Raw genomic sequence first — 12,272 nt, 5'->3', positions numbered from 1 at the left:
GGTCTAAGGAATACGCTCTCAGAAATAAAACTCTCACTTTTGACTATTCCACAATCCTTGAACAGTAGTTGGTTAATTTTGAGAATCATTTCATCACGAAATCACGTGACTTGGTCTATACGAATTCCTAATCCAGCTTGCACCGAACACAGTGCGAAAAATATCCTCAGTTGTAGACATATCATGGGGTAGAGTCCCCTTGCCACTCAGGGTAACAGTGGGAGGTTATCGTGGTTTTCCTATCGATGCAACGTATTTGCGTGTTATTTCCATCAAAAAGTCCCCCACGAAGGAAAATTTTTCTCGATACTTGATCCTAGAGTTACTTTGTCTTCTGAAGAGGGTTCAAAANTTTGAATATGTTTGCTCATGTAATTGAACTGTTACGCTCACTTCGAACTTTCGGAGTGCCCCCGGATGCCCCCTTACGGGGGCGGGACGGGCTTAAGCTTGTTATTTCTAATCGTAAACTCAAAAATTGGGTCGGCTGTTCAACGACGGTTACAATATTAAGCCAACCGTTCCATATAGTGGACAAGGAGTTGGTCTCGCACTAGAGAAATATACAGAGGTCGAATCCTGCCTCGGGCATGGGTGTAGTTTATCTCTTTGTTTTATTTGTCGTTGTTGTATTTTGCCACCTATATGGTGCCCACGTTTACGTGATTATTAGGAAAGTTATATACATATTGCACTATGAGTTTTATTCTGAAAAAATTAAAATGAGTATTTTTTTTAATTTCGACAAATTTCGTTTCCTTGCAGAATCGACGATAGTTATTTCGTTATTTTTACGAAATTTTAGATCGGAGCATGTAACAGGAAACGGTTTCGTCAAAATTGAGGAAAGTTTTGTGATATTTGAACGTAATTTTTTTTTGCTGTGTGGATTTTCACAGTCCAACATAAAATCTTAATAACGCACGCTCGTAATAACTGTTATCATTAATTAGTGAAAACGGTGTATTAAATTTCGAAATTTGACGCTAAAACTTTCCACTTTTTCGAAGAATCCTGATTTCTGAATCTTAAAGTGCTATGAGTCAACGCTTAGAGGACCTTCATAGTGTTGGCCCTAATAGTTAAGTCAGATGAGTGGACAACACTGTGAGCCTTTTAATGTTGATTTTAATCTAGGTGTGTTCAAGGTCTATTCACTAAGTGACTCGGTGTCGAATCTCGATTGTTTCCTAAGTTTATTATATTTTTAAGAGAATAGAATTTCTGAAGGGGGTTATAAAGTCCTTTCATGAAGAAAAAAAAATCAAAATAATATATTTTATTTGTCACAATAATTTTTCGATCAAGATCAGACTTAATAAAAATGCATTCAAAAACAAACATCAATGATTTTAAAACTTTAAAGTGCAAACTTTATTTTATTTAAATTTGTTCAGGTCTTGATTTAGCACCTTGTATAAGTTATTTTGTTAGAATACGTTTTACACTATTACCTGGATCGATTTCTATGGGCCGTTTAAACAGAACACTCATAACTTCTGAAAGAAAGAAAATTATTTCCAAGAGAAAAAATGTTTTACAGAAGAATAAAGTTTTAAATGTGTTAGTATAACTATATAATAAAAGTGATAACGAAATATGAAAAATTAAAAAAAAATGATAGCTAAAATAGCTACTAATTTAAAAAAAAATGATAAAATTTAGAAAGTAAAATGAATCTTTATTAATATTTTATATTTTATAGAAAAATATTAAGTTTTTATCTATATTTTAGAAAGAGTCATATAATGAAAAGTATATATAATTTTAAAGAGCTTTTCTTTTTTAAATTTTGTTTGTTATATATGTTTTTTCGTTTAGTATAATACAGGAAAAAAATTAAATTTTGCTTAAAATATGAGAAAAATAAATATCTGACTCTTTTATGAATGCCCTAACTTAAATGTATTCATACTTAAATATAAATGTACAAATTAAAATGTTCTTACCTGCCGTTTTGTTTGTCACAATTCTATAAGTACCATTCAAAAGGCCTTCAAGTATTTCTGGAAAAAAATAATAAAATAGGATTTTCATTCTAATTTAAAATGACTAATTTATCGTAAAATTGATTTGTAAAAATTTTTCTTCCCCCTTAAAAAGATTAGCTTTTTAAGATAATTTATAAAAAATTTTTACTCTGTATTTTTATTTGCTGTTGATTGCAATTTAAAGAATCTAAAATATTCGTTAAGTAGAAAATGTATTACAAATACGACTAATATGAATGAACAAAATATTTTTAAAATAAGTGTTTGATTCACAATCCTACTGTTATTTTAAAACAAAAGAAAATGTGCTATTATTACTATCAGTCATTTCCTAAAGTGGAGCCGTAACAACACAATAGTTAAGGCTTAGAGCTGTTTTTGTGAAGAGCCGGGTTCTATTCTCGATGGTTGCTGGTTGTAGATGGTGGCCATGGATGGTAGCCATTCAACTTCAGATTGATGGATACTAGATCATCTGAGTGTTAAGTTAATGCGCAATACTTACCACAATTTTCTTAGACTGGAAATTTAGGAGAATTAACTCTTATGATCTCCCTGTTTGAAAGTATTTTTTTTTTGTTTTCCAAAATAAATATGGTGAAATATTTTTCAGTCACCCTTGTTATTTTTTTTAAAACAAATTTTAAAAATATTTTTGTGTTTCTTCAATGTTGCACAAATTACAATATAGTCTCGTGATACAGTTTAATTTGAGTTTTATAAAATGCTAGATATAGAGTTAAATTAAAAAAAAATCCATAGAAAGCTTAGATTGAAAATTACACACTTGTTTAAATGCTTTCTAATTTATGTTAAAAATTAAACATTTAATTTTCCATTTAAAAGCATTGAAAATAATGTTGCTCTTATCATGAAAATATAGTGCATTTAAAATAAAATTATTTAATGCAACTACTTTTTTTCCAGATATATAACAATATTGTGTACTTGTAGTGAAAAATAATTTGACTTTGACAGACATTCTAATAATGACAACTATATGCTTTTTTAAAATTCTTTTTCCGTCAAAGTTTGAAAAGATATCAGTATAAATTGTGAATGGAGCACTGTAGAAAAATGGAATACTTTTTTTAATTATTCAATACCTAAAAGCATCAAACATTAAAAAATTCTGTTATAACAATTAAAACATACTGTACATACCAAATGTTAATGGACTTTCGTGAATTATAACGGGTTGTTTAGTTATTTCTCCTGTAATCAAGTAAAACATCTGCATTAATTTTTTTAAATGCTTAAAACCAAAAAGCTTTTTTTAATAAAATATTGAATTCTAATACTTTAATTTGAAACCTTTGCTGTAAGAAATTATTTCAAATTAAAATCAATGAAAGCTTTAAGATGGTTTTGAAAGAAATCTTTTAAATTTGTTAGAAATTAGGCACTGAAATTTTGAGAAGTTAAAAGAAAGTGATTAAGTACATTCAAAATTAAGAAAAAGGCATCTGATAGGAATTGAGAATATCATAGCAAATTATGACCGGAAGTGTTATCATATGTCACGTCCAGTCATAAGATGAGCTTCTCTGTGATGAATTGCATATCCATACGCATTTGATTACTTAAATTATGTTAGTTTTATGTGCTCTAATAACTATTATTAGAAACTGAATTTAAATAAGCTCAGAAATATTTATTTACCTCAGTTAAATGATTTGATGAATAAGTTGCAGACTTTGCCAATTTGATTTTCAAATGAAAAAATAAGATTTATTATTAAGACTAAATTCTTTTACAGAAAAATATTATTTTAACTATACATATTTCTTCTATTTATAATGCCTCTTGGTTACTACCTTTTAATTTCTGCAAAATATTTGTTGCCTAACGCAGGCTACAAGGGAATAGAACTTGTTCTTCAACAATTTTTTTTTAAAATTCGCTTTTGACAGTTTAGTACTTAGATTCATCCTCATAATTTCGCAAATATTAACTAAAATTTCATTAAGAATCCATTAAATTAATTTTCTTAGATTCCAAAAAATATAGAGATTTATATTTGATTGGTGAAAGATTAATAGTAAAAGTTACGCTTATTTTTCTATGTTTTAAAATAATTTTGAATCTGAAGATGGATGTTCTTCTTCTTTAACAGCACTACAGCCTAGTGCAGGCAAAGACTTTCTCAGTCTGTCTCTTCCAGACAGTTCCACTTGTAGTCAAATTTCTCCATCTATTCACTTACAAAACTTTCAGGTTTTTTCCTACCCTGGTTCTTTCGTCACATACTTTCCCACACAATGCAATCATTGCATGTTGTCTTTGAAATGCTAGTTTCTTAGCTCGATCTGCGTCTTCACGGTGGAAAAACTATCGTATCCTGTATCACTTAAGAGCTCTCAAAATATTCTGTTGCTTATTTCAATTATGCACTTCATGGTTATTCAAACTGAATAGTATTATTTCCCGTCACTGCCTCGAAAATTGACAAAAGTTTTTTTCTTTATTTCAAAAGCAAGTAATCTACTTTCTTCTGCTATTTAAGTACCCAATTCTCACTGCCATGCAAAATAATTGGTCTAATAAGTGTTTCTATAAACTTCATTTAGAACCCATGGAGATAAATTTAAATTTTAGTTGACTCCTTAGACGAAAGCAACATTCATTAGCCATCAAAATCCAGTTTCCAATTTCTACTTTTAACTCATTTTCATTGGTAATAAGTGTGCTCAAGTATTAAAACTGGGTGACTCCGCTAAAGGTATAATTGCCAATCTTGAGTGATTGCGCATCTTGTACAGTGCTGCTGACCACCATAAATTTATCTATTCTCCTCTCGTATTGTTAGGCCCATAATTTTTTTTGTATCTTTAAGGACCATAAACGTTTCTACCACATCCCGTTTCGTTCGGACAACTACATCGTTGTCATCAGCATAGGCCAACATTTGTATAGATCTTTGCAGAAAGATGGATATTAGATCACTAAATTTTACAAGTTGCAAAGACTAATGTTTATACTACCTTAAAGTTAACAGGCATATGACAATCATTTCAGAATAGAGATGATATTTTTCTTCTTTAAAACAGATACCTTTTTAAGTTTTAATTATAATTATTTTTCACACTCCAATTGCATAAAATTAAACAAATACTTAAGAGAAATTCAAATGAATGTTTTATTCTCCAGCCTTATAAAATCATCCTAATTAGAGCAAAAATGATGCCGAATATTTCTGAAATCTTTTAAATATCAAAATATACTTGTGACATCAAAAATAAAACGGAATTACAATTGTAAATTTACTTTCTATTGATTTGAATTCGATGATATTATATAATACGTTTATACCACGTTATTAATGTTTAAAAAATTTAAAACGTGTAAAATTATTTAGTTTACATAATTTTTTTATATCACATAAAAAATCATCTTTTTCACAATTTAATCTACTTACCTGATGAATTTAGCTTCGAAATCTCAATGGGACGTTTGAAAAGTAAAGTCATATCCTCTAAACGATAAACGGAAACACAATTGACATTAATTTCTAATTAATTATTGATTTTGGTTTTTGCCATTTTCGGTGTTAAAAATATTATTAATAAATATTATTATTAAATAAATATGGTGTAATTAAATGACACTCTCATGTTAGTTGTTAATAGAAACAAAATATTGAAATGATTTTTTTTAACTAAAAGAATATAATGAACATTAATATTTAAAGTTATCTTAAGTATTTAAGTCTTTTTTTATAATGTTTATGCTTGAAAGTCTGTGCCAGGATTGGTCTTTACTGCTCACTCTTCAAAAACAAACTATTAATGTCGATCCAGATAAATCCATTAAATGAAGCAAATTTAAAAGAAAATAGCAGGATTTGGTCATTAACATATAACAGCATCGTACATAAAATATCATGACACTAGAAAATGGCTGACTTGGCTCTGTTCTAATACTCATCCTCGCATTTGGCACGTTTAAGCGAGTTAACGCAATCAACTATCCTTATTATTTTACGTCCAGCTACTGGTGACTGTTAATATTGATTACTCTTTATTTCAATTTTAGTAACAGACAACGGAAAATTCAAATTATTTTCAAAATACTTTGTAAGAACAATTCGTATATAATGAAAATCATTTTAAACTAATCATAAAGCATAAATGTTTTTCTTAAATGAATCCTACCAGCATGTGATAAAATAAAAGCATGATTTTCGACTTCTCTTTAGATTCGGAGTAATTTCTTTCGTTTTGCTTAATTTTCATTCAAAATTATTTATCACCACACTAATTAATTATTATTAAGATACATTAGAATTGAATTTTCTACGAAAATTCTTATTCTGTAAAAATTATGTCTCTAGGGGTTTTTATATCTATGTATTTCTAGTATATGTATTTCAAGTCAAACATATCTTTAATTAAATCAAAATCAAATCAAAATCAATATAATTTTTCACAATCTCTTTTTGTAAGCATCTATTTATATAAATGAAATCGTTATATATTATTTAAGGCAAATTGAGTAATTTCTTGATAAAAAAATTCTTAAAAACTATAGTTGAAACTGCTTACCTGATGTTGCGTTTGTTATCATTTGATAAGTACCATTTAATATCAGTTTAATTATTTCTGAAACAGAAAATTGAATACTAAATTGAATACTTCTATTCTGTTAATATTATTACTTACATTAATTACACTGTAATATTTTCAAATTTCTTGTCCTTAATACATGACAGAACTTACCAAATGTTAATGGATTTTCCGGAATTACAACCGGCTGTTTTCCTGTTGGGTCAAACCTATCTAGAAAGAGAACAGCAGCTTTTTTTTAAGTATGTAAAGTACATTGATTTATAGTTGAAAAAAACTCAGACATATTTATGAATTCTTTTGAATATATAGTTCTATATTAACACTGCGTATTTTTAAAATTTCAAATGATAATTTCAATAGATATGATTAGAGATTATTTTGAAATATCAGAAATGCATCTGAAAGCTAGTGTTTCCTTAATCATAGATAAATATACAAATTTTCCTCATATCCATTGTAGAGTGTATGCGTTTTCACAATTAAAATCATTGAATTTAAGATGAAAACTAAATTACTAGATAAACACATACCTAATGTAATGTCGGTTTGCATTCGATAAGTCCCATTTAATATCAATTCAATTATTTCTGAAATAAATAAAAAAATATTATATTTATTTTATTCTGTGTTTTACTGTTTCAAGCCATAAATTAATTATATTATCAAGAAATCAATTATATTATTTAGTTTAATAATTGAACTATTGTTTGGTTACTTTTTCAATGTAATTAAATTTTTTTTTTAGTTTTTAACCATTAATACATAGAATTAATACAGAAAGTTAAGATAATATAATAAGTTAAAGGAGGTAGTTTCCTCTGTTTTCGTTACCTACCTGGACACAAGTTAGCATTTCGCGCTAGCATGCTGTTAAGTGCATCATGTTATAATTATTAAATTTGAGACAATACGTTTATTATATTTTTTACATGGGTTACGAAACATGCATAGTATTAGAAGTATTTTATGTTTAAAATGAAAGTTTTAAGTCTTCAAATTAATATACAAAAAAAATTATGTTTTTTTTTTTTAAAAAATAACCCTAATTATTTTTAAAAGTTAGGAAAACTCAGTTTGAATAACATTATGAACAGAATATTTTAAACCATTATTATATGGTTGGAAAAGTTATATTCTTAATCTTAGAAAACTTCACAAAAGTTTCTGTGCAGATGTATTGGCAGTTTTAGTCCATATTCTTAGTACATAGTGGTTAGTGGAATGTAGTTTTTTGTAGAATTGAAGTATTATGATCGCTTCAGATGCATCTAAATTTAGATATTATGCAAGGATGTTCATCCCTGAGAAATGAATATAAGGGTTTAGGAAAAATTAATTTATTGTCCGAATGATAAATTGGACATGACCACATTACAAAATTATGAAAAATAGAGAAAAGAAGTACCTCAAAGGGATGAAGAAAATCCTACCCTTCACATAAAATTATTTTTTGAAAAAAATATATCTATTCAATGGTAAGAACTGAGAGGCCCAAAGGCTCCCAGTCCAACAGCTAATCATTTGAAATTAAAAGTAAATGAATTGTTCCAAATGGACAGTTAGAAGTGTGGGAAGAGAGCTATTGTTCGCGATTTTTCGAAAGATTACATAGCCACAAAATAAAGCGAACCCGCCTAATTAATTTGAAAATATTTTGGTGAAAGCGAATCGCCAAAAAGACTGTGAAAATTAGTATAACCATGTAACTGAAATATTTCTGTACTAAGAAATAAAGAATAAAGATAGAAAAAGATTTTCGTTTTTGATTTAGTCATGACAGTGAACTAATGAGTCTTACACTAGTATTGAAATATAAAGTTAGTCATTAGATTGATTGTTAGGAAAATAAAAAAAATATTTTATATTTTTTCTTACAAAATTCAATAAAATTGAATAATTTAATTAAAATTCGATTAAGAATGATTAAAAATATTAAGAAATTAACGAAATTTTAAAAGCTAGGAAATATTTAATGTCTATTGTGGCATCACAGCACATAAAATATATCTATAATATTTTCCATACACATAAAATATTTTCTATAATTACTTCCTAAGCATATTTAAAAGGTACGGTTAAGAAATAATTACCTGATTCTGTATCTGATGGTAATTGATAGGTACCATTTAATACCATTTTAATTATTTCTGAAATCGAAAAAAGAAGCAATTACGAAAATAACTCCAAACAGAGGTTATTGATGCGTCCTAGTATTCGTAACATTTATTACTTTTAGATCATTAATATATGAGAGCATTTACTTACCAAAAGTGAATGGATTTTTACGAATGTCAACCGGCCGTTTTCTTGGTTTTTCATACCTAACTAGAAAAAAAATCAATTTTAACTGTTAAGATAATTTATTTAATTTGATTAATTTTTATATACGTTAAAAAATTCCGAATCAAATTACGGCATAAAATACTGGCACTTTGGGTGCATAATCCATGAAAGCCATTTTTCCGTAAAATATTACATCCCAGATTTCACAGTAATATTCAATTAATTCGAGTGATTTAGAGATTTTACTGTAATTATTACTGTAAATTTACAGTATATAAGAATTTTTGCTCCATAACATGATCCAATAAAAATGGATTTCACTGTTAAAAGTACCGGCACTCTTAGTGCTGTTATTTTTTACCGTAATTTGATTCTGAATTTTTTGAAGTGTATACAAATCTTTTAAACTACAATTACGCAAATTAGTTTAAACCGGATGAAGTAATTCTGAATAATTTGCTTTATTTCGCGTTTTTGTATAATTTTTCTATGCGCTACATATTTTCTTTAAAAAAATAATTTAATAGTAACAAAGCTTCCTTATTAAAAAAACTAAAAACAAGAATAATTTCAAAGGGCATTCTAAAATATTACCATAATTACAAACATCAAAGAATTTTTTATGGGTCAATTTTATTTCGATGCCAATTTTTGTGATAAAACAAAAAGTATGCCTGGCACTGGAGCTAACATTTTCTTTTTATTTTACGAAAACTTGAGAGGACGAAAATATATAAACAGTTAGAAAACAAATATAATTTGCTAAATACTGAACACTTGAAAGCATTGCAAAAAAATGACTAATTTAAAAATAATAACATACTATGATTGAATAGATGGATATTTAAAAAAAAATTAGCATATTCCTCAATTCAAAAAATTTAACACATTCTTCAAATTTAACAACAAAATTTTTTTTGGCCATGACCCATAGTCTAAGATGTTCTGTTCAAAGCTATCTCAAACTAAATTTGTTAATTTGGCTTCCATATAATTAATATTTAGGTATATATTAAAAATATTTTTGACTTACTATCTTTAGTGCTAAATATCATTCTATATGTTCCATTTAAGAGACCTTGAATTACCTCTAAAAATAAAGTAAATAAGAATAATCAAACATAATTAATTAAAAATTTATTCTTTTGATAAAAACATTAATTTGAGCCAGTAAAAATAAAGAATAATAAACAATGAAAGGTTTAAAAAAAATAATGAAATCTTCATATTTTACATATAATCTGAAGTCACCATTTTAAAATGTATTTGTTAAAATAAATATTTCACAGAAAAATTTCCAATGTATTTTCCTGATTTTTAAATTTTAAATAGATAAAGAAAACTTACCAAACGTTAACGGGCTTTTATGTATTACAACAGGCCTCTTGCCATATTTTTCTGAAAAAAAGGAAAGCAGAGTTTTAAAGTATCAATTTAACAGCTATCTTTTGTCTTCTTGTTTCAGTTTAAGACATTTGAAATCATATTCAAGAAATTATTTATAAGAAATACGGATTTTGCTTCAGTAATTCTTTAACATACATCAATTAATGCGAAAATGTTATTACTATGAATTATACTATTATTATAATATTTTAAAATTGATTATAGTTTATATAAAAAGTAAGAAAGAAAAGTAAGACATACTTGAGAAAAGTAATACATACAGTTAAGATTTCAAAAATTCAAAATAACCCTTTTATTTATTTTTCTGAATTTCCCATATTTAAATTGTTAGGTTTTATATTAAAACTATTTATGTAATTTTTTTTATCTTTACGTTATGGCAAGAGAGTTAAGCTGGAAATGGGTTTTTAATTGAAGGAAAATTTTTGACGTGCAACTACAAAAAGTTGAAGGACAATTAGAATTTTTAATTTTTCCTACGATTATTTTATGAATTAGAAAAGAAAACTATAATATATAAATATGAAATGATTTATCAAGCCTTATGAAAACAGTAGAATAATAACATTATTATTTAAATTCGTTTTTAGAAGTTTGCTTTGTTATTAGTTTAAAAAAAAATTCTTTTGCAAAACATAAGCTACAGACATTTGAGAAATTAATTGAAAATAATGTAAAAACGTGAAATTTTTAAAAAGTTTTAAATTGTCAAAAAAATAGTTTTTGTTTGTATTTAAATTCTTAGAGATTAGTAGAAAATGCGATAATTTTATAAGTATAATTAAATGTACTAGCTAGTATTATATCACGTTTATATTGATTTTGGGAGGAATTAATATCACATTCCAGAAGAAAAAATACCTGATGATGATTCAATTTCAATCGCCCGATTGTAGATCGTATTCATCATTTCTGTAAGAAAAAAATATTATCTCAAAATTATTTTTGAAACCAAATACAAATTAAACGAAGTAAAAAATAAAAATTTTGAAAAATTTAACTGCAAATACATTGAAATCAGGAATAAACCAATTTTTTTTTATAAAAAAAGCAATGTTATGGCAATGTATTGCATTTTAGTTGAATGTTTCAGAAATTAAAAATTATATTTTTAGAAGTCTTCCGACACAATGACATATATAAGACTCCTGATATAATTTGAAGAATCGCACATAAAACTGTCCTTTCATCTACATTATATTTTCTAATTAACATCCTGTTTTTTCACACTATATTCTTCGGAAATAAATATTAGGTTAGAAACAATCTTACTTGCTATAATGTAATAATATGAAAGTTTCACATACTTGCTATAATATAATAATAAGAAAGTTACTGCAATTTAATTGTAATCTATATAATATGTAGTTAGAATTTACCGTAAGGAGAAATGTATGTAAATTTAAATTGAATAGTATTTTTTTATACTCACCGGAAGTTGAATTGAAAAGACAGTTCGGACAAATATTTAGGATTTCCATAACTCCTAATTGAAAAAAAGACACCGTTAACAGAAACTTATTTATATTAAAAATGAAGGGGAAAAAATTGTTCGGATGAAAAACATACAAACTACAATAGAAACTGTAAATTATTGTCTACATTCTATTTCGAGAGTATGAAATGTTTTTCGAGTCTATTAAGTATATAATTCTATACTAAACGCATTCAAAATACTAATCTTAAAATAGAATAAAAATAATTGACAGTATAAATTAAAATAGGTTGCTATATTATGTGCTGAATATACCAAGCATGCATAACTTAAAATGTATTTTAAAATACCAAAAACACTATTAATTAATGAAAAAAGGAAAGAAAACTTCTTCGAAAGCTTTTTTTTTAAAAAATAGTATTTCAACAACACTTTAAGCTAAAAATGTGTATTACAGAAAAAAATATTAAATTTAAGGTAACTGCATTTTTTGAAATACTTACCAGAAGTAGTATTGAATAGACAGTCTGGACAGATGTTAAAGCTTTCAAGAACTTCTAAAAGTTAATATACATACATATATATATA

General features: G+C 26.4%; 1 protein-coding gene across 1 annotated transcript in view; it reads right to left on the bottom strand.

The window, feature by feature from the left end:
* Positions 1-12,272, bottom strand: part of LOC107447041 (uncharacterized) — a gene marked incomplete in the record, with an annotated part of 71,434 nt that overhangs the window by 35,430 nt on the left and 23,732 nt on the right. Inside the window, 14 exon segments of the mRNA XM_071183801.1 lie at positions 1,455-1,499; positions 1,950-2,006; positions 3,156-3,206; positions 5,410-5,466; positions 6,536-6,592; positions 6,710-6,769; positions 7,090-7,146; positions 8,650-8,706; positions 8,825-8,884; positions 9,876-9,932; positions 10,190-10,240; positions 11,111-11,161; positions 11,682-11,735; positions 12,188-12,241. Coding sequence (XP_071039902.1) covers positions 1,455-1,499; positions 1,950-2,006; positions 3,156-3,206; positions 5,410-5,466; positions 6,536-6,592; positions 6,710-6,769; positions 7,090-7,146; positions 8,650-8,706; positions 8,825-8,884; positions 9,876-9,932; positions 10,190-10,240; positions 11,111-11,161; positions 11,682-11,735; positions 12,188-12,241 — 768 coding nt within the window.

Source organism: Parasteatoda tepidariorum, chromosome 7 (assembly GCF_043381705.1).
Source record: "Parasteatoda tepidariorum isolate YZ-2023 chromosome 7, CAS_Ptep_4.0, whole genome shotgun sequence".
Lineage (NCBI taxonomy): Eukaryota > Metazoa > Arthropoda > Arachnida > Araneae > Theridiidae > Parasteatoda > Parasteatoda tepidariorum.
This window is presented reverse-complemented; position numbering and strand designations above follow the sequence as displayed.